The sequence below is a fragment of the Buteo buteo genome, chromosome 7 (assembly GCF_964188355.1).
Source record: "Buteo buteo chromosome 7, bButBut1.hap1.1, whole genome shotgun sequence".
NCBI classification, from domain to species: domain Eukaryota; kingdom Metazoa; phylum Chordata; class Aves; order Accipitriformes; family Accipitridae; genus Buteo; species Buteo buteo.
The window spans coordinates 19,997,942-20,022,210 of NC_134177.1; the positions used below are offsets into that span (position 1 = coordinate 19,997,942).

The window sequence follows — 24,269 nt, forward strand, 5'->3', positions numbered from 1 at the left end:
AATATTTGTGATTAGTTGCAAGTACTGCATTATGGGTCATCTTTTTCTAGGTGAAGAACACAAAAATGCAAAATGTCTTTATTTCCCTTATTCCACAGTATAAATGCTATGTAATAGACAGTCCATTGTCCACTGCATCATTTGAAAAATGCCTATCCTGACTTTACCAAGTAGTCAATGCAAAATAAATGCCCACAATTCTATGTGAGTTTAATTTGGCTAAGTAATGGAAAAAAAAAACCCAAAACACGTCAAACACCAGAAAAAGTCCACCCTGCACTGGGGTTGCTATGTGCTTTGCTTGGAAACTATGGTTATCTTGTGTCAAACAACTCTGAAAAGAATACCATAAATGAACTAATCTCAAGCTAAGACATCACCTGGTTAATAACATACTTTATGAATCTGTGATCTTTTGAGACCATTTTACACTCTATTCCTTGCAGAAAATTTTTGCCATTCCTGTAGGAATCAATGAGAACTACTAAAATCTGTTCCGGGAAAGGAAAAAGATGAACAAAGGAAGCACAATCCTGCCTTGTAAGAATTCTGGCAGAGACATGTGATGAGTTAAAGTCCTGACAGCTAGAAACTCTCAGATCTATAATCATCCTCAGGGTACTTAATAGGCTTAACTAATAGTGCCTTTAAATATCAGCTTCATACAAACCATTAGTTGAGTCATAGAGCTTTGTATAAATGAGTACCTGGGAAATTTAAGCAACTCTTGCATGACACATTTTGAAAGCTGAAATGTGCTTTATGGAGGAAACTTCATTCCCTAATGTAAGAGGCATTGCAGACCCATATCAGGTACTGCAGATAGTACCAATTCAGCCTCTTGAAGTCAAAAAGCATTGCTCACACAGCACGTTCAGGAATAATACTAAATAGTCACACAATAAACAGGGTGACCATGAATGTAGATCATCGAAATGTGATGCTAAGTGACTGTTGCTAGCTCTGGGACAATTTATGACCCACTTAACCTGTCTGAGAACAGGAGGCCTGCAAACTCTCCATGGTGCTGGTTTCTACACAGCTCAGAGCTGCATTGTCTTATTGTAATAGCACAGTAGCTGACATGTATTTGCTTATGCTTATGCAGGGAGCTCACCTCTATTCTTGCTCACATAGCACTTGGGGTAAATATGCAGCATTTAACCTTGTTCTCAAATGCAGAGTTTTCCAGACTTAAGAACCAACTGATGAGTAAAGAGTAAATAAAAACGGGCAAGTGTATTTTGCTTCATTATAGACTTTACCACCTTTCAAACTTCAGTTGCACTTCTGTTATTTCAGAGCTTTTTTCTTGCCTTGAAACACCATTTTTTTAATGGTATTAATTTGTGGAGATACTGCATGTATCTTTCATTTTAATTATAGTTTCAAGGTACTTGTTAACCTACAATTAGCACAGTGGGAAGCTGAAGGAGAGCATTGGTTGGGCCCAGAATAACCTTGTAATTTTCCCCTTATTCTCAGCCTTCTAAGCTCTAAGGCTCCAGATTGTTTGATTGCCATTTGGATTTTTAGCCCATGGTGAACTTGACACAGTTGCTAAGATACTTATCAGTCTGCACCATGTTGATACAATATTATTTAAACACTTTAAAGGGCAGCCTAACAGCTCTCTGTAAACACACAACTCTGCCATGAACTGTTCTCAGCAGAAACAAGCAGCCTGACACCAAAATTAAATCCAGGGCATTTCAAAGATTACTGTGGAAGGCTTCACAAGCATCCACCTACCACCAGCGAAGCACCTCACAGTTGTGTTGCCACCCTGATCTAGCCTCACTGTACACATGCGTCCTCTCAACTGATGCCTGCAGCAGACCCCCAGCCTGCAGCTTTGTACTGAGCAAGACTCCTCTCCTGCTATTGCTGTCACAAGTATGCAGGGAATTTGATTTTATATTAGTAGCCCAGGGACAACAGTTGTTGCCAGGCCTGCTTCAGTAACCTGCTCAAAGTTGATCAGACCAGGAGCGCTGCTGGTGAAAGGAGGTCTTGCTGCACTGCATGCTGTCAAAATAAAAAAATTGAAAGTTCACCCCTTTACAAAGAAGGGCCAGAGATTCACACAGTCAGCAGGAAAATATAAGGAGATAATACAGGCCAAGCTCAGGAGGCTTTTCATGTAATTGACGTTTGTCTTCCATGATGCTTTGTTAGTTTGGTTAACAACTGTATGGGAAAAGGTTTAAAGACTTGCTCAGAGGATGCTAAGCAGTCTTCAATGAAATACAAAGAAACTCTTTCACAGAGAAAAGACTTCATGACAATATTTTTCTCAGTGGTCTTTGCTGCTGAGCCTTAGTCCACAGACTGGTGAGCCATACATCACCTGATGTGATGACCACTACTTCTAATGCAGTTTCTCTCCTATGTGTGGACATGAGGGAAGTGTCTGACGGTGCTTTGCAAGCAATTGATAAACCAGAGCAGCTGACTTACCACAGGACAACCTTACAGCAACATTTTGATTTTAACAGCTGATACAAAACCCCAACAACTCCCATGACCATTTCCAACTTTCTGAAGCTAGTGAGGAACATCTTAAGGGCAAAAGATCCATAGCTAGGACCCAAGATCCAGGGATTGTTTCATGCATGTTAGGTGCTAACAGCGTTGTCCTGGTGCAATCATCTCCTGCATCAAACCAAACATCGGCAATAACGGACCAAGTTTTCAAAGCCAGAAAAAATTATCCTAAAACTATATATTGCTTTCAGAGTAAAAATATTTGTCTCCACAACATACCTTCATGAGTCCAGGATATTGTAATCTCAAGAGCCATTTCACAAGGGTCAGCCATCAATATAGGTGATGCAGGTGCTCAAAACACCTGAAAAATCCTTCCCCATTTACTCAGTTAATGCCCACGGGGTTTGTTTTTTTACTAATTATGCCAAGTTTCTTTGTGTCAGCCTTAAATTATGACAATATCTTTGGCTGTTTTCCTGGTGTTATTTAACTGTATTAATTATGACATCGGTAAATTTTTCCCCTTTTAGTTTTACTTCCTCCACTAGAGTACATCCAGTCTATTTTTCAATATTTCACATCTTTTGGATCAGGCTACAGATTTTTAAGTGCCTTATCTTCTCTCTTCTATGGTTGTTCAAATTGCTGCATTAACTTTTAATCTACCTGACTTTGTCTTTTTCTATATATTCCTGTTCATCCCTTGAAATATTAAGTTCCCAATGATGAGATGAGCAAAAGCAAGGCAGTCTGGGGTGCAGCCACCCTCAGATCACCAGGCAAGACCATAGCAGCAACACAGGTGCAAGGCCAGGCCAGGCAGCACATCAGGGCTAGGATCCAGATCAGCAGAGCAGGACTATGACAGAGCTAAAGACCACTGCTAACATATTGCTCAGGAAAAGACCAATGCCCCTAGGCTGAGTTTGAATGAGGCTTCTGGGCCCATAGGCAGATGTGTGTAGGGGGGGTGGAGGCTCCAGGTGAGGCTGATCAGGGCCATTAAGGAAAATATTTCCATAGGGCTCTCACACCACACACATATATATGAACATGGATGTTGCAATAGGCCAGGAATATTAGCAAAGGGCCATTGCCAGCTGGGATGCAATGACATCTATTTAGGAAAGGACAGCAGTGTGGTCTGCAGGTGTATGGCTCTTAAATTAATATGCTTACTTGGGTTATTCCTTTCCATGCACTTGTGAGAATCCTCTCCAGAATGAAACCAACAAAATACTCTCAATATCTATGACATATAAGGAAAGACCTTCTTTTTTTCCATCAAATATTTTCAACCCTCCTAACACATGGAAATAATTATGCTTAGATTTCTTTTGGGTGCGCTGTCTAATCTGCAGAGATCTCAGTTACTATATGGGCAAAGACTTTAATCAAACTCTTCTCATAACCATCACAGCAAGATGTCTGGATTAGTCATGTTTCTGTATTAATCATCTGTCTTCTAGACACCATTAGATCAGAGTCAGAAACACATCCTGAGCTGAAAGGTGGAAATAATATGGTGAAAGGAGTTAACTGAAATCAGCTGACAAAGATGGCCTCTCTTGTGCGTGTAAAAAGACTTTCTATCTCACAGAACAGGCTGTGACACATAGTATTTGTTTCTGCAAAGGTTTTTAGAGTCACATCATTTTGTGTGCTTGCAGAGACAACCACTTTCCATGATTCTGAGGGCTTATTTTAGGATTTTCTTAATATTCCTGTTGTCCATTGACACTATGCCCACAGCCAGCTCTTCTGAAAGACCACACTGTGGCCACTGACCTAGTGTTTATGTGTATGTCACACTCTGTCGCTCTGAATTCCTATCAGATTTTTTTGCTTTGCAGAACATATAATCATTTTGAAACATGTTTCCAAAAGGAACAAGGTTTCTAGTCTTTCATAGTCCCAAGTCCTAAACTTCAGGAACAGCACCAAGATGTTGATTTTTACTTAATGGCAAGAATTTTCAGATCAACTGTACTTCCTATTCTTTGCCTTTATCTTCCTGGTATGTCCTAACATTTATAATATGCAAAGAAGTTTTCTTGGCCACATGGTGTTTTGTTCTGTAGTTAACATTGTCCCTCTTCCCCAAATGAAAATGGAAAGCAATCCTATGAATATTTTCCTTAAAGCCAGGGCTGAGTGATGCAGTAATATCAGACCACAAAAGGCATAAGGAGTGAGCCTGACAATTTGTCATTCTACTGCTAATCCCACCAGCCTGGAGCAGATGTGAGCCTCCTTTCTTGCACATCCACCAGTGATTACTCTACAAGCCTGACAGTCACCTCAGAGCACACAGCAAGTGCTCTGGGCCATCAGAAGTGCAAGAGATGGTACCGATTCCCTATCCACTGTATGCACGTAGCTGTCTGTTTCTTCAAAACCGACGTGGGCATCTCTCTCCTTGTGAACTGAATGTATTTCCAAAAGATCATTTGCTTCAGTAAGTATGGCAGGATTAATCATCTGACATTAATTAGCTATGCAGGTGTTCTCTATCTTCACTATGTAAGTTACAAGGTTAGGAAGACATGGAATACTTTGTTTTTTACGAAGCGCTTAAATGAGAGAGATATCATTTTTTGATGGTCACAAAGCATTTTTTTATAATAGCAGGCTGTGGTGATTGCAAGGCTTCTTGTTTCAGACATAGATGACCATGGAAAAGCCAGAAGAGATGATGGAGAGCATGAAAGAGGCACATGGTCCCAACAGAGATAAGACCTGCGAGTATGAGGGCTTTTTTGCAGGAGAAGGGAGAATAGAAATTATTCTTTAATCCTACTCTGATCCCATGAAACTGTGGAAACTCAGTAAATGAGAGGATTGGGGAGACCCAAGATATTCCTGTTAGCACATTCTAGGATCTGTGTCATACTATTTCATATTTGTGAGTAAATATTTTCACCATTTTTTAAAGAAAATAAACCAAAGCACTGTTTTAAGATAGCATCATAGAATTGACTGTTTTAAGATCCTGCTGCTTGGATGAATATTACACTAAACATATATTTTTCATTGTAAATTCAGCACTGGTAACTGTCCCCACGTGTTCTTAGGCCACAATGACACTCTCTAGTTAGGAGTTATGAGGAGGGCTATAATGTAAGAAAAATCAATAGTGTTATTTTAAAATGTTCAGCCATGAAAGAACAATCAACGGTTGAAAAGACCAGAAACAATCAATTTCAATGAGCACTTAATATTAGGTAACAAGGCAGCACAGAGATAGATAAAGAGTAAACTGATAGAAAAGAATATTAAAAGCATTAATTACATACACCAGAGCTCAATGCCCCTCAGAAGAGTTTTTAAAAGAAAGTTCTATCTTAAAGTTTCACATTCCATTGCAGAATTACATCAATCAAATAGCACATGACAAATGTGACACAGAAAACTATTTTCTTTTAAAACAATTATAATTTGTTAAACTAAAGTATGTACTGCTGGCTGGATTCTGCAAGAGCATGTAATGACATTTCTTTCCCCCTCTGAAGGTAATGTACCCTCCAGAGGAAAGTTATTCACATGCCTAAGTAAATAAGTGCCTAAATACATGGCAAAGTAAATGACATCTTCAAATTAGGATTCCAAGCTGGAGCTGTCATAACATAGTATGAGACCTTCTTAATGTGAAAGACCTGAACGCCAAAAAGGCAAGTGACCCCATTTTCTTGTTCTTGTTCAGAAGCACTTGGAATCGGGCATCCATTTTGTTTTTGAGATATACATACATGAATATATATCTGATATGTCTGTTCCTTGTCATGGCAAACTAATTTATTCCTTATTTCAAAGGTTTACAGGAGAGCGTCAGAATAGAAACATATCACAAGACTTAAACCCAAAACTCCACTGCCCCTCCTATCCCCCCAAAACCCAACCACCCCCCAAAAAAAAAACCCCAGAGCAAACTAGCTAATAGCAGGTATCTGGAAAGCATCTATAAGGTGAACATTGTAGAAAATAGGACTAGATTTAAAAAGGTGGAGGAGAGGTAAGGGAGTACTCGAGGCTAAGATGTCCAAAGTTTTAAAATGTTCTCTGAAATACAGTGGGACAGGTTGACACTGGGACCTCATTAAGGCTTTGATTTACCTTTGACAGTATCAGACAGCCAATAACAGTCTACCCAAAGATAAATCAAAGGTGTATAAAATATTATCAGTTCAGGGTAAATCTAAAAGGGTATTTCTCTATGCTAGCACAGCAGTAAATGTACTATTAATTATTCTTCTCGGTTGTATTATCTAGTACTCTTCAGTGGAGATACAGTTTGAAGGACAGAGGACACTTTGTCACAAGCAAAAAACCCAAGTCAGCATTTTGTCTGATTTCCTATTAGCTTGTCATAGAAACAGTATAAAACTTTCCTAAGACATGCCTTGAACTAGCAGAATATGTACATTAAGTACTATATATCACAATACCAAGACACTAAACAATCCTTCCCTCCCCTAAACCCACTAACCTCACTTGACAGAGCATTCATTTTTCTTGTGAACATACAAATAAAAACCTGAGCAAAAAGCGCTATATATTCATTCTTTCTCAGAGAAGGACAGAAAGGTGATTTATATGTGGTAGAAGTCTGTTAACATAAGCAATAGTATCTCTGTGGAAATGAAATAGGCAGTAAGAAAGCCTTCTTATGGAAGTACAGAAAGCCTGAGCTCAAATTTGCTTTTATATGTTCCTGAAGGGGAGATTATGCTTAGACTATGCTCCCTTGGATTGAAACTTGTCAAAATTTGAAATTTCTTTTTGGTACCAAGTCTCAAAATATCGCGTGTGTTTGAATTCCCAAACCAGATGGAAAGTAAAGGAATCTGAAACTTTCTGGAAAAAAAATTCTGAAGTGTTACTTAGTTAATTTCAAAAAATGTTATTATGAAGGGTTTTCAGCATTTCTCAGACATACATTCGGCGTATTAATTCTGACAGCGTGCTGGAGATTTATACTTCTCTCTCTGTCTACAAAAATAGACATAAGTGGTGAAACAGAGGGGAGCTTCCTAGGATAAATGAAATGTCAGCAAAAGTACAAGGAAAAATACATGCTAACTGGTCAAATTCATAGTCCCTAGCATTAAATCCCTGGCACAACTGTTGGCAAGATCATTCCAGCATTGACTGTCATAACTACGTGCAGTACCTGTTTCTGAAGGGCTTACGGTGATATCCTCGTCACACATGAAGACACACACACTCACAAGAGTGCGTAGTGGCAGGGCAGCCCCTGACCTGGTGCTCAGTTGAGATGCCTGGCTGGGCTTTCCCTCAAAGGACACCACCTTTCCACTCCTCAGTCATGCTGCAAATCCAAGAGTGCTGCAAGATGCTCTACATGGGGTATTCAGGGGCTTAGATAAGCTTAAATTACCCTTCTAGGTGTTGATTTTCAATCCTTTGATCTTGTGTACAGTACTGCAGGTTTTCCCCTGCTGACTGCTGCTACCCAAGGAGTAGAAGTCTAGTTTTTTGTCGAGGCTGATGGCATTGCTTGCAACCTTGAGTACCCTGAACAGGTTGAATCTCAGTTTGGAAATTTCCTCTCTTATTCTGTTGTACCACCAGATTAGATACCTTTTAGGAAGTTATGTCAGATGTTCTGTCACCATGGTCAGAGAGAGAGGTGGCCAAAGCAGAGCAGGGAAGTCTTGCTGATGGTGAGTGTGGAAATTGTAACTGAAACAATTCAGAGAATGAATCAACACTCCCACATTCTGTGTGGTTATAACACAATGTATACTTGGAGGACCAAATGTTGTCCTCCGGTGCACTCACATGCACTCATTCTTCTGAGTCAGTCTATATTTTTTATTCCTGCTTGACTTCCTTAAACTGCTTGGAAAACACATACGAGAGGACTTGTGTCTATACTGTTCTGAAACCTCTTGATCTTCATGTCAGTCTAGAACAGCATCTGCTCCTGCCTACCCCAGAAACCAGCATCCAGGGGGTGATGGCACATACCTGGGCATACACACCCTTGCAGCCTGCCATGAATTAGTCATGACAGAGTTTTGCATGGAGAGGTGATCATGGCTCCACTCCCCAGTCCCATTGTTCCCAATGATACAGTTGTACCAGCACACTTCAGATTACCACAGCCACCTACGGTGGACACTGGGGTGCCACCATCCCTCCTGGAGCTCACTGCTGTACTACTCAACAAGCCAGGCAGTGCCCAGCCAGTCAAACACATAGCACAGGGAATAACTCATCCTGTCAGCTTATTCCACATACAACTTGTGTCACCACCTCTCACACACAAGGTAAGTGCCAGGAAAAGAAAGTGCTGGTTTCAGACTTCTTGGACGGGCCACATACTTCAGCAGAAATTGTGACAAAATTCTCAAACACCAGCTAAAAGCCAGGCAGAAAGTGAATGGCTCCACCTGCTCAGCCAGGTACATCTCAGCTTCTTTAAACTGGAAAATAAACACACTAGAGATTCAGTTGTTTTGTTTATGAGAACAGTAATAAAAACCTGAAGAACCTGGGAAAGAAAAAAGCTCTTTTGTGGGAGCTGGATTCCACAGGGGTTATTTTGAATTTCCCCAGCCAGCTGGAGCTGGGGGAAGGCTGATTTTCCACTGCCCTGCACCTTGTAGAATCATTTACACTCCTCAAGTGTATGTGAAAACATTACAGACACTAACAGCACCATTTAACACCCATTTTGCAGAGGTGTTAACGTCTAAACGAAGTATAAGGTCATAGAGAGTAGGCTGAGAGACATTCAATCAAGAGCGATTGCTGAGGAAGTGCAGGCTCCTCTCCTCCAGGGCACTGACAGCCAGGGCACTTCCCACTGCTTCCCCAAACAGGAGCCTTTATGAGGGGGCATGCTGCAAGGGTTACCAAGAAACTGTTGAGAGAAGGTTACCTTTTGGTGGGTGTCACATGTGCTGGAGAGCTACATCCCCATGACGTCCCCTCGTCCCAAGTGGTGCATCTGAGATGACCCGCAGTGCTCTGCCTGCTGCCACCCCAGCCAGCCGTGGGCTTTGACCCCATGGGGCACCGCCATGCTGCCGTGCTCCTCTGAAATGAGAGCATGGGAGGGAGTTTATGGCAGGCATGACTGACCCAACATGAAGCCTGTCAGCCCAAAGCCTGCCAGGTGCACCTAGGCAATAGGCAGCACTGGAGCAGCCCAAGGAGCTCAGCCTGTGCCAAGCACTGGACTAGCCAAGCCGTGAGCTGGTGAAGTGCTGGACTTGCCAGCTGGAGACCAGAGATCTGGCTGCTGCCTCACCTCAGCAAGCTCCGGCAGTTTCTGCCCACCTCTGCCATGCCAGGGCGCTCTCTGAAGGAACGGGACAGCCTCTCGGATGCTGAACCCTGAGGCAGGCTCCTCCATGGTGGCTGGGCAGTGCAGCCATGGCGGATACAGCTCCCTCAGGGGAGGGCTGGTTGTTGAGGGGCAGAGGGCGTCAGCTGCAAAAGTGGCGGGAAAGCCCAGGAGCGAGCAGGGGCCAGTGTGACCGAGCTGCTGCTGTGCCTCATTTGGAAAATGGACCCCACCTGGAAGATGCAGAAATGACCCAGCTCACTGAAGGGGCACTGCAGCGTGGCCTTGCTGCCTCAGGGGCTCCCTTGTACCAGAGACTAACGTTTGATGTTTGTGGCCAAATTCCCAGTCATTTCTCTTTCCCCAACCAAACTGCCATTCTCTCTCACCCCTGGGGTGTGCAACCCAACCCTTGGCATGCAAGGTGGCACAGGGACCTGGTCCTCCTGACAGGGCCATCAGCCCCGGGGTCTGTGAGCTGCTCCTGCCGTTCCCCTCCAAATGAGATCCCCCTATGGCCACATGGGGATGGGCAGGGAGGCGGCACGTGGGCTGCAGCTGTCTCCCGCTGCCGGCCTGGCCCCTCGGAGCAGGCATGGAGGTGAGGCAGCCAGTGGCCCACCAGCCTCTGCCCTCACACCAGGGCTGTGCAGGCTTGAAGCCTTCTGGGTTCGGCTGTAGCTACCAGGGGGCTGTTGGAGGCTAAGGCTTTATCTTGTGGGGGTCTTTTTCTCTTTTAAATTCAGAATGCATCTCCTGGTATAAAGGTCTAGTCAAGTTTTATCGCTGGTTTTTGATGAAGTGAGGCTGCTGAATTAGAGGCCCAGTTGTGCCAGAAGCAGATGCGGTGCTGCTGGCCTCTAGACATGAAAAGCTATCCAGCTCCCTCAGGCATCAGACCCCAGGAGCCTGTCCTCTCCCCAAAACTTGACCAATGATACTGAGGTTTTGGTTGTCTCTGGAGTCCCTCTCCCCCTCTCTGTCTGCTCCCAGCTGAGACAGGGACACTGCCCACTTTTCCACATGTGCTCAGGAGGGCTGGCTTGGCCCTTGGGTTTGACAGGAGTTTTCTGCTCCTCGCATCAGCCTGTTCCCTTCTCACAAGCCGGTTTCTTCCTCAGCGGCACAGTCAGACATTCTTCTGGACAATTTGCCCTCCACACCCTGCTCCCGGTGCCACAGCGCCCGCGTGCCCCAGCTCCTCAGTGGCTGCTGTGAGACCCCAGCAGCTTCACCACCCCCATTCCCTCCGTCTGCTTCACTGCCCCCAGCCCACAGGCCAAGGCAGGTTGCAGGGAGGGGGCAGGTCCGTGCTGGTACCTTGCCGGTGTAGGGTGAAGCTCCTGGTCTCCTCTGCCAGCTTCCCTGGGGGTTGGGGAGGTAGGCAGAGCTCCTCCTGAGCTGTTGCTGTGGGCTGCTCGTGGTGCAGGAGGTACCCAAGACAGAGGTGAAAGCTGAGGGAGAAGGTTTATGGGAAATTTTGCCCTCAGTTTTAATATGCATAATTTAATTTCCTCCTGGCCCGTGCTGGTGTCCTGCCAGCTGCAGTTGGAGAACCTCTACCCTAGCACCAGTCTTTCTACTTCTCCACCCAAAGCTGGTTTTGGGGCGAGGATGTTTGGGCCCAGGAGAAACGTGGGTGTCATCCCTGGCTTTGCTGCCCACCAGCTGCAGCCATGGTCCAGTCTGCAGCTTCTTGGTACATCAGTGTTTTATCAACTCTTTTTGGCCACTTCTAAATCCCTCCATGAAACTTGCTGTGTATACACCAAGAACAGCAGTGATAAATGCCATCCTCTAAAATAAAATCGAAGGTGGTTCCTGCTCCTCTTGTATGCTTTTGTAAGGGTTAAAGAGTGTAGAGCCAGCTGAGAAAAGGGCAGGGAGAGCACAACATTAACAGGAACAAAAGACAAGAGGGGAACTCTCATTGTACCTACAAATATATTTCCCAAAGAACATCATGAAAGAAAGGATTGAGACAGAAAGAGAGAAGGGGACAAAAGAAGATGAAAATATGCCACAGGTGGGGAGGACACTAAAACCTCCACCCACACCAGTGCCAAAAATCTCAATTAAAAGGTGACAGGTGTGTAATTTTTTTTAAAGGCAAAACTGCACCACAAAAGACATGTTGGCAGGTTTAGAAAATAAATGCTGAATGTTTTCAGTCTTGCCTTTGAGCAATGTTTCTTTTCAGTTGTCTTTCGTTTTTGTAAATTTTATCTAGTTTCCTGCACTTCCCTTGCCAGCTCTGTCAGCGCTGGCTGTAGATCTGAGAGATGCTGGCCCATCTCTCCTCTAACGGCTGCTTGACTTCTCTGCTTTGCTCAGGGCAGGTTTACTTGTTCCCAGCCAAGACAGGCCCCTGTGTGCTTTAATTGCTTCGCAGCCACTCTGGCACCAGCTAAGGTCACTCTGAGTGACTGTGGCGGAGAAACAGCAGTAACTCCAGCCAGTGTTATTGTGACGGTTTTTAAAATGCAAAAGGAGCAGAGACCCAAGATAGAGCACTGCAGGCACCTTTCCACTTCTAAATAAACTTAGAGCAAATACAAATGTAAAACTTAACCATTGCTTTTTATAGTCTTGTCTCCTTTTAATTTAAACCTCTTCTGTTTAAGAATGGCACATAGAAAGTGTTTCTGCAGTGGCAAAGAAAGCTAATATATGTATTTCAAATAGTTAAAAATCTGAATTTGCCCCAAAATTATGTTCCCTGCTGCATTTGGCAATCCTTCCCTTTCGTTCCTTCTCTGGTTCAGGTGCTGTTGTCTCCAGCAGCAGTCAGCCATGGCATGGGGAGCGAGGTGGATGTTGGAAGTCATCCTGGAAAGTCCTTAGAAATGAGCTAGGACACAGGACTTCATGAACTGTCCCACTGCAGAGTACAGACAACAATCTGACTCTTAAACCAACAGAATCTCTTTTCCTCTTTTAGGTCTGGAGAAAAGCCTGTAAAACCTTGTTCTGTTCATTTCTAGTCATCCCTGTAAGATTTCCCTATGAAACATGGAGCCTGGGACAAAAGGCTGATTTGCTTTGGAGGACGAGTCACTCTGAACATCCATGCCAGGGGCTAGGGAGAGGAAGAGGACCATGAAGAGGTTACAAAGCTCTTCAGCCATTATAACAGGCCTGGCAATGGGGTTGCTGCTGAGGGGAGAGATGCTGTGCCTCAGGGAAAGCATGTGGCTCCTGGGGCAGGGAAGCACTTGGAAAGCATGTTTTGGATCATCTGCAACCTGACTCAGAACCAGCTCCTGCAGAAGGCAACCAAAAGGTTCCCACTGGTTCACTTCTGCATACAGATCTATACAAACACATATAGTACCTTTTCTGCATACTAAAGGCAGCTCTTTCGATGAAGGGGGAAAAATTTGGCCTCAGTGCTATAGCAAGAATGTTACTGTTTCTTACTGGGTTCTTTATTAACTACTTGCTTACTTGTTCTTGGAAAACTTTTTAAATTACAAAATGTCATCTATAAAAATTAGGGGGAAGGTTCTCTCAGTCATAGAATCCAGGCTACAAAACTTCAACAGAAAACACAAAGTATTGACAAATTAAGCACTGGAAGATCAGTATCATTTGCAAGGTTGTACAGGTCCTTTTCTCTACACTGTCCCTGCCTGCCTCCCCCCCCCCCCCATTCTGTCCTGTCCTGTTCTGTCCTGTCCTGTCCCCTCCTCCCACCATGGAATTCCTCTGTAAGGACTGGGTTTTACATCCCAATGGGAGTAAAGCTTCTGTCTGGAAACAGGAAGAATATACTGACTTTTAAGCAGATTTTTTTTTAGAGCTTTATGGAGAGTGTGATGGGTCCCTCTCCCATTTGTGGATATGCCGCAAACAGAGATCTCTGAAGGGGCGTCTTTGAAGTGAGCGTCTTCCATCCCAAACTGTGAAAGGTACTTTCAGAAAAATTTCTGTATGCTCTTCAGAGAAATCTTATCCTAAGGATTTAGTTGAGGATGGCACTCATGGCATTAGATGCAACCAGGCATGACTTGCAAATATTAACTTATTAAAGCAATTCATTCATTTCCTCCAACAAATGATGCGATTAAAAATGTGCCTAGGGAATGTTATAAATACACATCTATGACTTGACTTTTCTTCCCAGGAATCTCTGGCTAATCCCTAGTGAATAACCCAGCTCTAAGCTGAAACCATCAAATGAAAATGAACAGCCAAGTATTTTAAACTATTGCTTTTTATTATAATTACACCGGAGCACAAATAAATAAGCACTAAATTATTGTAAAATATTGTCAATGCACTAAAGAAAGCAGAATTGATCTTCAAACAACGTCTTATTACTTCAGAAGTATCAAAGTACATTTAATTACATCTTACCTAAAAAAATCAAGTACAAAAATCAAAAGAAAATTAATATGTATTTATACTGTGTATATAGAAACGGCTAATAATATATGATTACAGTTAGCCTCTAGCTACTCCTTACTCCTACACAATCTCAGGCACATACCTGACAATTTCTAATGAAATATGAAAAAAAGCAACATGACATTCAATTTCAAGATATTGGTAAATGTATTACATTGGAATGAACACAGAATGATTTAATTTTATTTAAAAACCCTGTCATTTAAAAACATAGTGCCATTGTCCACTTAAAAATAAACAACCCAAACCAAAAAACCCCATACCATTTTATACCATTTGCTTTAATTTGTCAAAAGGAGCAATAAAGTAGACATACATTGGCTAGTATACGTAAACACATTTTTAGTGCAAGAATAACAAGACCTGTGACTTTACTGTGCTTTCTTGAAATCACAGTGCACTTTACACAAATTGCTACACTATGATGTTTAACTTCAGGAGTTTAAAGCAAAATAAGTGCATACCAAACAATTTCATATATACAGTCCTCATAAGTGTGTGTATATATGTGATCTGTATGTATATACAGATTGCATATTTGTACAGACTATAGCTTTAATGACCGTGTGTAACTAAGCACTGTCATTCACCCTGTGACACAGAAACTGCTGAGACAATAGGTGATGCAGAAAATGTTTAACAGCGTTTTGATGGCATGCTCTCGGCAGTACGATGCACTTTTTACTTGAGCGATGGGGTGGGCCAGCAGTCACGGGACAGGATGGCGGCGTATGTCTTGCTCTGGCTCTGTCCATGACCTTTGGAAACTACTCCACCTGAGCCTCGCTTCCCTCCTCTGTAAAATGATTCTCGCAAGCGTGAGGTTTAGTTCACATTTCTAAAGTGCTTTGAAGGTAAGTGCTAAGTTATATTTTACTTTTTCATATCCTGTCGCACGTTAAAACAAGAAGCCATTGTTTCCATGGGATACAATGGAGGTCTGGAAGCACGTGGGCAGTTTTTTAGGAAGGACAACATAAAGAGTGTTGAGCAATAAAAGCAAAACAAGGAGTGGTTTCATGGTTGGATAAGCATACAAGCAAGTCTGCTTAGGACAAGAATGGTTCAATTCCCTGATCATTATTCCTATTACATATCAATATGAAAAGGACACAATATGAACAAACACTATTAAACATGTAACTGTTTACATTAACGTTTGCCTTCCCTCAAAGGGCCTGGCACTGCAGTGCCCATGCGTACCCGCCATGGGTCTGGACTGCAAAATCGACGCTTCGGTAGCAGGCTTTTTAAAGTAATTGCTCCAGGAAGAGATCAGTGCAAAGGAGTATCAAGACTGACTGAATGCCGGCTTTCGTTTTTGTCACCAGAGACTTGGTGCAGGTGGGGGAAAGGGCTGAGCAAAGTATTTCACACATGGTTATGAAAAACTCTTCTCTTGCCACATAACAAGGAAGACAAAGCATAAACACTTTCTGAATAATGAACCTGTTATCTCAACAGATTTCTCATGACCAACAAGTCGTCTTCTTTCCAGCAGATTCTGGAACTTTGCGAGATCTCTGGAGTTTTTCTTCTGCCATTTTCTTTCTTTAAAAAAAAGAGAATAAGCAGAATATACAATTGGTGTCTTTTGGATGTAACATGTATTCAAAGCTTCCTTCACAGCCTCTGGGTTTTTTCATGTCTTCTGTCATTTGGGCTGTGAAGGGCTCTTTAAATCTGCATTTCAATTGCGTACCCATTTTAGCCACTGTATATTCATAACACACACCAATATTTAATGTATGTGGGTATATACGTATGCACACATCTATGAGTATATATAGATACATGCATATATACATATATATGTGTGTACACATATGCATATATACATACACAATAATGCTAATATACATACACACATATAAACACACACTTCATCTTTTACAGAAATCTCAGTTTGGACATCAAAATATACATTAGTTAATTAGTTATAAAATATTTAAAAACTTTTTTCCAGAGGCTGAAAAGAAACTACTACTGATAAAGCATTACTCAAACTCAAACTTTAGCAATATAGATTACAAAAACCTTCTAAAATTTTTAATTTTTGGTTTTTTTTGATCAGCAATTACAGCTGTGGCAACGCTGCCAATATAATTTCAAAGAAAAGCCAATATAACAAGAAGTTTCAAACAACACACCTTTTCTTCTCGGCAAATATAATATTAAAATGATTGTTTTAAAGAGGGACTTTTGTGCTACCAAACATCAGACGCATAGATAGAAATTTAAATATACAAAATATAGGCCATAGATCTTTTTTCTCCTACTCCACAGCAGGACAAGTTTCCCTCGTTCTCAACAGATCCTTTTGGAAGATATTTCACTGCATGGATTTCACCCTTATAATCAGTATAAGCCATCTCTTTCTCCCGTTAAAACCAGGAGGTCATAATTCTTTGGTCATGACATAATATTCTGTTAAAATGGGCGTAATATAATACAGGATTGCAAGCCAATTACAGAAGCAGCCAGGAAGAAGAAATGGCGTACCCGGGAGAACGTGTTATGTGGGCCTCTGCTTCAAAACCGCATGAAATCAAGAGGGATTTCCCTACTGGCTTTCAAGGGGTCTGAATTCCACCCTTTATAAATAACACAAGGAAATCTGACACAGTGTAAAGTAAGGATGTGTTGCTGGATTTAAAAATAATAAACATGTAAACAGATTTTGTCGTTTTTATTTTCTGGACCAAAGAAAAATGTGGACAGGAACTGTGGCTGCAGGGCCACTGCCTTAACCTGCTAAGCGACTGGGTCTCTCCGTCATGGGCTGCACAATGCCTAGTCACAGTGAACCATGGTCTCTGCTAGTCAACTGAATACAGTGAAGGAAGAGTTTCTGTTTCACGCTTTTCTGCAGAAAATTTAGTTTCTTGGCCAAATAATTTTAGTAACTGATTCATATAAAACCAAGAGCAATTTCTCTGATTAACTTTATGGGAAAACCGATGCAGAACAATTCATATTTTAAATGCAACTTGGGCATCTGCATTAAGCACTTTTATTTGCATTGCTTGCAGTTTTGCTGTTTCCCACCAAAACTCTCTCCTTTTCCAGCCCTCCCCCCTCAAAGCTAAGGACGTCTAACGAGTACGACTCTACGTAACTTATGCAGCCCTAGCACCAAGTTGATTCATACATTGTCCTGTTCAACAAAACGTACAACCACATGCTTTTGTACAGAGGCCAAATCTAGGCAGGTAAGAAAAATAAAAAGGTAGTGGCAGGGGAAGAAACATTAGAATACCACATAGAAAATAGGTAATAAAACAGTATAACAGTAACATTATATAGTAAAATTCTTCATAAATTTTTGACTTTATATATATATATTTAAACAGTGTATTAGTTTGGGTGTTTTCAATATATTGGCGAAATATTTACATTTTGATATCTTCTGGATCCAAAAAAATCCTGGATAAATATGTACGTCTTAATCCAGTCGGAAACTTAAATCTCTCTCTTGATTGACAGGTGAGCACTGTATCGTTGTGTTTTTTTCCTAGGAAGTTCACCACCTGCAGGTAAGTCTTAGGTTAGAGCCTTTGCCTTATTAAAAAAGCAGGCTACCTGTGCTCGGTGCCACACAGTGGAGAGGGCATCCTCCACCCGCCTGTCAAATTGCAGTGTCCCAGAAAACAGTTTGTTGTTTGGAATAAGGAGGAGGGCTGTATTTCTTGGTCCCAGTATTCTTTTTCCAACTCGGCAAAATAGGCATGCTGTCCTGTTTGCAGAGTCCTTTTTCTGATTTCTGTCGAGCTTTTATTTCTTTGCAGAGGCAACGTTTTTTCTCAATCATATCCAGCATTGTATGGTCCCCTTGCAACCACTGCATACACGTCACCTATGGGGGGAGGAAAGAAAGAAAAGAAGGAAACAGAAAAGAAGAAAAAAAGCATACAAATAACTATTTGGTCACAGATTGAATATGTTGTTTCTTTGCAAGGTTAACATTACACTTATTTGAAACACTCTAATTTTTTTGATGAACAAAAGATCTCTATGCCAACAACAGAAGCAAAGTCAGCCTTTACTTCTAACTACTACTTTAAGAAAAAAAAGGGTAATAAAAGGTCCCCTTTTTAACTTCTTCTGAGCACTGAAAGCTAATAAAGATAAATGTTTTCGGCAAACTAGCACTGGTTGGATTTTAAATGAGGGAATAGATCTTAAAAAGACACATGGGTCTTAACAATGTCCCTAAGTTGTGGAAATAAAAAATTCTGTACACTGAAACCCATGTTGTATATTGCTTTCCAAATCCAATCTGTCACATTAAAAGCATGGTGTTAACACTTCTGAGTATCAAGCTAAATATAACTCTGTGTTTAATTTTTTAAAAATGATTTAATGAACTCCATGAGAATTATATGGATTAACCTACCCTATTCTGTGATGATATTTTGTTAACTGAAAAGCACCAAGAGTTTAGAAACCCCATGTTTTCGTGCATGTAGAATGTTTGAAAACATGATCCTGATCCGAAAAAGGAGGTTAGCATACGTTCAGTTGTAACTACATGTCACAGCCTCTCTGAAGCCTGAGAATGTGGCTTCATTTGAGTTCAGTGGGGTGCTTGCATGATTGAAAATGTGTGTGTCTTCAAAGGATTTTGATTGGAACTGAAATCACTAATACTAAACTATTCTGAAAGGGCTCATTGTATTTGGATGACACACTGTATACCTGCAAATCAGAAAACTTCCTCTCAACACTTACTTTGCAAATTTGAAGTGATGTCTTGAAGTCTCCCAACATTTGTTTTCCACATTAGTCATAAATTAAGGATTTGTGAGTAAGTGAATGGACGCCATACGTTCACAGGGGCTGTCCAAGTACATCTCTGATCTTGTCATGAAAATGCACATGTACAGTAATACTTTGGCAGCATTTCATGATTCAGGAAGGAAATGTATGTTTATTATTAAGAGTATTTGAGTACATTTAATAATGCATATGCCTTTCGTTCACAAATCTTAGAATGCCAAGCGTAAGCATACACCAGGTTCCTAGAACTGGGGACTGGTCTTCTTAGAAGCCAGTATAGAAACTTCCATTGATCTTGGTAGTTTTTGTCATCAGCTTGAAGCGTATTTAGCATTTATTGATAAATAGATAGAGAAAATGTTCAAATTCATAGCAGGAAACAAAGCAAAAGGAATAAACGTGAGCAAGCCTACCAAAAAAAGTAATAACAAATGATGTACTCAAACAGGAAAATAAACAGAATACAGAAATGTGGGTATTTTTTCAAATATCTTTGTAAAAAAAAGTTTTTAAGGTGTGACACAGGATAAAAGAATTTCAGATGGAATTACCTTTCTTTATACTGAAACAAACCCACGCTTACCTTATACATGAGATAATACTTTGCGTAGAACAAATTTAAACCACAATATCAATTTTGTTCTTGAATATTCTTTGAATTTAGAATTACACAGGTAATGTATCTGCAGCATGTCCTCCTGATTGGCTGAGCTAGAAGTCTGCTGGAAGCCCACTGTACCTGCTCTTCCTAGTCAAATACCTCTTCGTTTCAGGAGTGATCTAACATTTAGCGTGGTGCAGGCAGGTACGAGGCATGTCATCTGCCACAGCTGTAAGACCTTCTCTCTTTGGGTCCCCAGGCCTGGCCCAAAACTCACTGACTGAACCAGAGATACTCCTCCCTACCCCCTTTCTCAACTCCACAGGTCTTTGGAAGAGGCTCTACCTCAGGCAGATTTCCTGCCACTGCTCATCAGTGATGGGTTAGTACTTACGCAGCAGTGTCTTCATTTTGCCTGGGTCCTCCTACGTGGGGCAGGACAGAGACACAGTCTGCACACAATGCATTACACAAAATATTCGCAACACAGCTGCACATCAGCTTCTGGGCTGGATTTGATGACAATGGTACTTGAGTGCAGGTTTCCTCTTCTAGGCATCAGGGAATACCTTCTCTTTCATAATCCATCATGTAAATAAACAGAGCACGTGCCAATACCAAATCCTTACGGTACGCTGTGTGCTCCAGTCACCATGCATTGCAAGCATCCTCCGCAGCACGTACGACAGTAACCGTGACGGTGTTACATCCACGTCACCCCCACTCTCACCACTGTACTACACACAGTGCTGTTGCCAACACAGTGTCTTCTGGTAGGTAATCTCCTTCACGGGATTCAAGGGGACTGAAGCAGGATTTCGACATGCTAAGCTCTAAAATACCAGTTGCAACTTCCCAAAGATAGAAATGGTGTTGCAGAATGTATCAGTTACACACAAACTCTGCCACACCCTGCAGAACAGCCCCTAAAATAAACCCGAGTGTAGGCAGCTCCAAAATCCTTTTTTGTACTGGCCACCATATTGTGTTGCAGTTAGTGAATCATTTATTATGAAGAATTTGAGTTTTTCCACTTTCCCAAACACAGATTTTCACGACTACCTGTGATTTTTTAACGTTATTTTTGTTTGATGGCTAAATCCTTCACACCAGCATCTTCTTCGATGTACCGTCCACATGGTACATTCCTCTCCTGTAACTGCATTCAGGTAATGCTACGTGCAGCATGACAGCACAGAACTGGTATGTGCAAAGTCACTTGCTAACATAGACTAAGTGAACACATATGATGTTGAAAGGCTTGTGGAAAAAAGCTTAAAAGTGACAACAAATGTTAAAGGGTTTTATTTGATAGTTTTACCCAGTTTGAGTGTTAATGTGCAAGAAACCAAAAATGTACTGAGCAAGGGTGCATGCCTCTTGAAGTTGCAAGACAGACCTAAGAGGAAATCACCAGTTTGTAGATCAATGAACTACAGATATGACAATAACCATGTTGCTAATACAAAATCCCAAAGAGCATTAACTAAATTTTCAGTGTGTCCTAGACAAATTACAGGTGCTAAGGCTCACAAGCCAGCACTCAACCCAGCTGTTTAATCACAGCAGTAACCCTCGATGACTTCAGTAAGGCTACTGAGGTGTTTAAAGCTAATGTGTTTAACACTGCGGACTTAGGCCTAATCCTTCCTGTGATTGAACTGATGATGCTCACGCTTAGTTCCAGTACTAATTTTTTTCATATCCTCCCTCCTTTCTAGCTTCAGCCTGCTCCTCTGGTCATGCATCATGCTGTTAATATCCCTACTATATCATAACAAGGGATTTGTGCAGTGTGAGAAGCACAAAAAAATAATGAAGTCACAACTTAATTTATGGAAAAATGTAGAGCATTCATAACACACAGCGATACAGCTCTCCCGTTCCTGAAAGATCACATAGCATGTGAGGAATGGTACATACTGCAGCGTGTCAGTGCTTGGCTGCAGATGTGGATGTAAGCAGACAGGCACAAAATGCATCAGCACTGGAGGTAACAGCCAACAAGACACAGCACAGAAGAAGCAAAGCTGATTTTGACTGGAGTCTTGGCTCAAAGCCTACTCCTAATGAAAAGTGAAGAAAGAACCAGCAGCTAATGTTAGGATTGTAAGGAGGGATCTCCTGGAGAGTCCAGGATGTGTATTAGGTACTACGTCACATAATCTCTTTTGAATTATGAAATTTGCTGATTGTAAATAAATTTTTATTTTGATGGAATTTTTACTCATTAAATTATCTGGGGGTCTAAGACACAATTTTTTTTTCAAAATCAGACAGAGCAAGAGAGTGAAGGAAAACACCAGCCAAAGACCCAGAAGTTTGGACATTCACCTAGGAGATGTTGGAGGTAGGCTCAAATCCTTGCTCCTAAGCAGGCAGTAAAAGCTGCATGATAACATGGTGTGTAGGAACCATAGAGGAATGCCGAGTGGTTGGATAAATTCTCTCACCTGAACATGACTGAGTGCAAGGGTAAATGAGGATGCCTCAGGAGTTCCCGGTAAACACACTAACCCTTTGATTATTCTCTAGTTTTTTTCAAAAATCTTCTTTAAAGCAAATGCTTGTTCCAAACTTGAACATCATCAACAAAAAGTAAGAAACTTCTTCCACTATACAAAACTGAATTCTTCTACACAGTTTTAATCACCAGCTTTCTTGAAGGCCTTAGGAGAAATCAGTCTATGTTGCCACCTTACTTTTACTATCTGACCTTATTTTTCTGACATTTTTATTCCCAAAACATTGGAAGTGAATTTTAATAAATCCTGCTACATAGTCTCAGGTTTTATGTTGGCAGTGCCATGGAACAAGAAATAGTATTATAAACCCATCTTTCAACTAAGAAAAAACAACTTTACACATCCTCAAAACAGTACAAAGTGTTTTGTCTACGAAAATCTTTCTAAGTAAAAAAATATAACTTCTGGTGGGTGTTTTAACGCATTCTGAACATCTGAGAAACAAACTAGAAAAACTAGTTCCCTTCTCTGCAAAGTGCAACTGGTGTATTTTTGTGTGTAGGTGCCTCCATTAGCAGTGGCCCTGTCTTCATTTCTTCTTACCTCATAGGACTGAAATTTTGAATTATTCCAGAAAGATAAGGAGCTGTCCTGATGGTTTACAAACATATGTATTGCTTAAATTAGAGTGCTCTGAGCTAGATCACAGAACTGTCTTGGAGTAGAGGTTTGATGGGCAGAACAACTACAGTTCAGTTGCTCTGAGAGGACAGAACCTGGAGCAGGAGGTCAGTACATGCTGTAGCTCTCTGCCACATCAGAATTTACTGAGAAAAGCTCATAATCCCAGGGAAAACTCAAAACAGGCTTTGGGGAACAGACAATGATTCACGCTGCCAGGAAATCCCTGGTGTCACAGCAGACTATTTCTGTTTTCTGTTGCCCTGTCACAGGCTCTGCCCCAGCCCTGGGCACCCGCACTGCTGCCCACAGAACGATGCCAGTGCAGCTCCAGCCCGCGCTGTGTGTGGCAGCCTGCACCAGCAAACTCACAGAAGTGCTCCAAATATGGGTGTTTAAAGCAAGAAAAAGAATTGTAAATGAACATAGTTCTTTCCCTGTTCTTAACGAAGCAGGATAGTTTGGTTTGGCAAAGACAGTAATAGTAACAGATGGAAAAAGATAGAAGAAAATATCCTCCAGTAACACAATTAAGCATCTACTGATGGATACAACTTTGCACACCTGCTAGCTGTGGTCACCAGGTGTAGCAAACATCTTGTATCTTTTCTGTCGGTGACTACTCACAATATGAGATAAGATTTTCTGGCCCTTCAGGAGCTGGACTTTTACCATAAGGAACACCAGGTGAAGTGCACAAGCAGGTCTGTGTAAGTTACTGAACACATGTATGCTACTGAAAAATATATGGCAATACCTGTAAGTTCTATACAAACCAAACAATCCCATGTAGCATAGCCTTTCCAAACAAAAAACTTGAGCGGTGTGAAAAGAAAAATCTGGGAGCAAGACTGAAAATACAGAGTGAAAAATCCTCAGCACCAGGCCTGTGACTCTCTTTCTTAGGTGTGATAAATTTTACTTGCTCGTGTGTGAGAGGTAAACAGCTACATAAATACATAGCTAATGCTGTCTCTTGGTAAAGACGTATGCGCTCCGTAAGTCCCACTCATATCCTCTTGTCTCAAACTGAGCCCCATGTAACTTTCACCGCCAGCCCTGGGCACTGGGCAGGCAGGCACCCTGCAGTCCTGCCTGTGCCGGGATGAGAGAAGAGCAAGTGCTGGAAGTGATTCTGCTTCTTCAAAGTCAGGCTACAGGGGTGAAGCATAGGTAGGATAAAGTCATGCTAATTCACGATGCCAAGAGGCATTTCAGGAAACCTATCATTGAAAGGTGCACTATAATTTTTCACACGAGTGCCTGTGAAAATATGTGCCACTAAAAATTCCATGGGGGAGAAGAAATATTTGAAATATTGTAGGCAGCTCTATAACTAGACACAAAGTTAGAAAATGCTGCCAATTTTCATTCATTTTTGAGGAAGCTATTCTGACGTTTGAATTGATCACCTGGTATTTCATGCTCTGGACACTTCTGTGAGTGGTTTGTTTTGTTTTGTTTTGTTGGGGGTTTTTTGTTTTTTTTTGTTTGGTTTTTTGGGTTTTTTGGTTTGGTTTTTTTTTTG

The 24,269-nt window shown here is 41.6% G+C and overlaps 1 protein-coding gene across 1 annotated transcript in view; it reads right to left on the reverse strand.

The window, feature by feature from the left end:
- Positions 1-13,910: 13,910 nt before the first annotated feature.
- Positions 13,911-24,269, reverse strand: part of NYAP2 (neuronal tyrosine-phosphorylated phosphoinositide-3-kinase adaptor 2) — a 140,812-nt gene continuing 130,453 nt past the window's right edge. Inside the window, exons 6-7 of the mRNA XM_075031840.1 lie at positions 17,612-18,071; positions 13,911-15,766 (exon numbers count right to left, since the gene is read on the reverse strand). Of these exons, the coding sequence (XP_074887941.1) occupies positions 17,844-18,071 (228 nt within the window). The 3' untranslated portion in view covers positions 13,911-15,766; positions 17,612-17,843. The remainder of the gene's footprint in view (positions 15,767-17,611; positions 18,072-24,269) is intronic.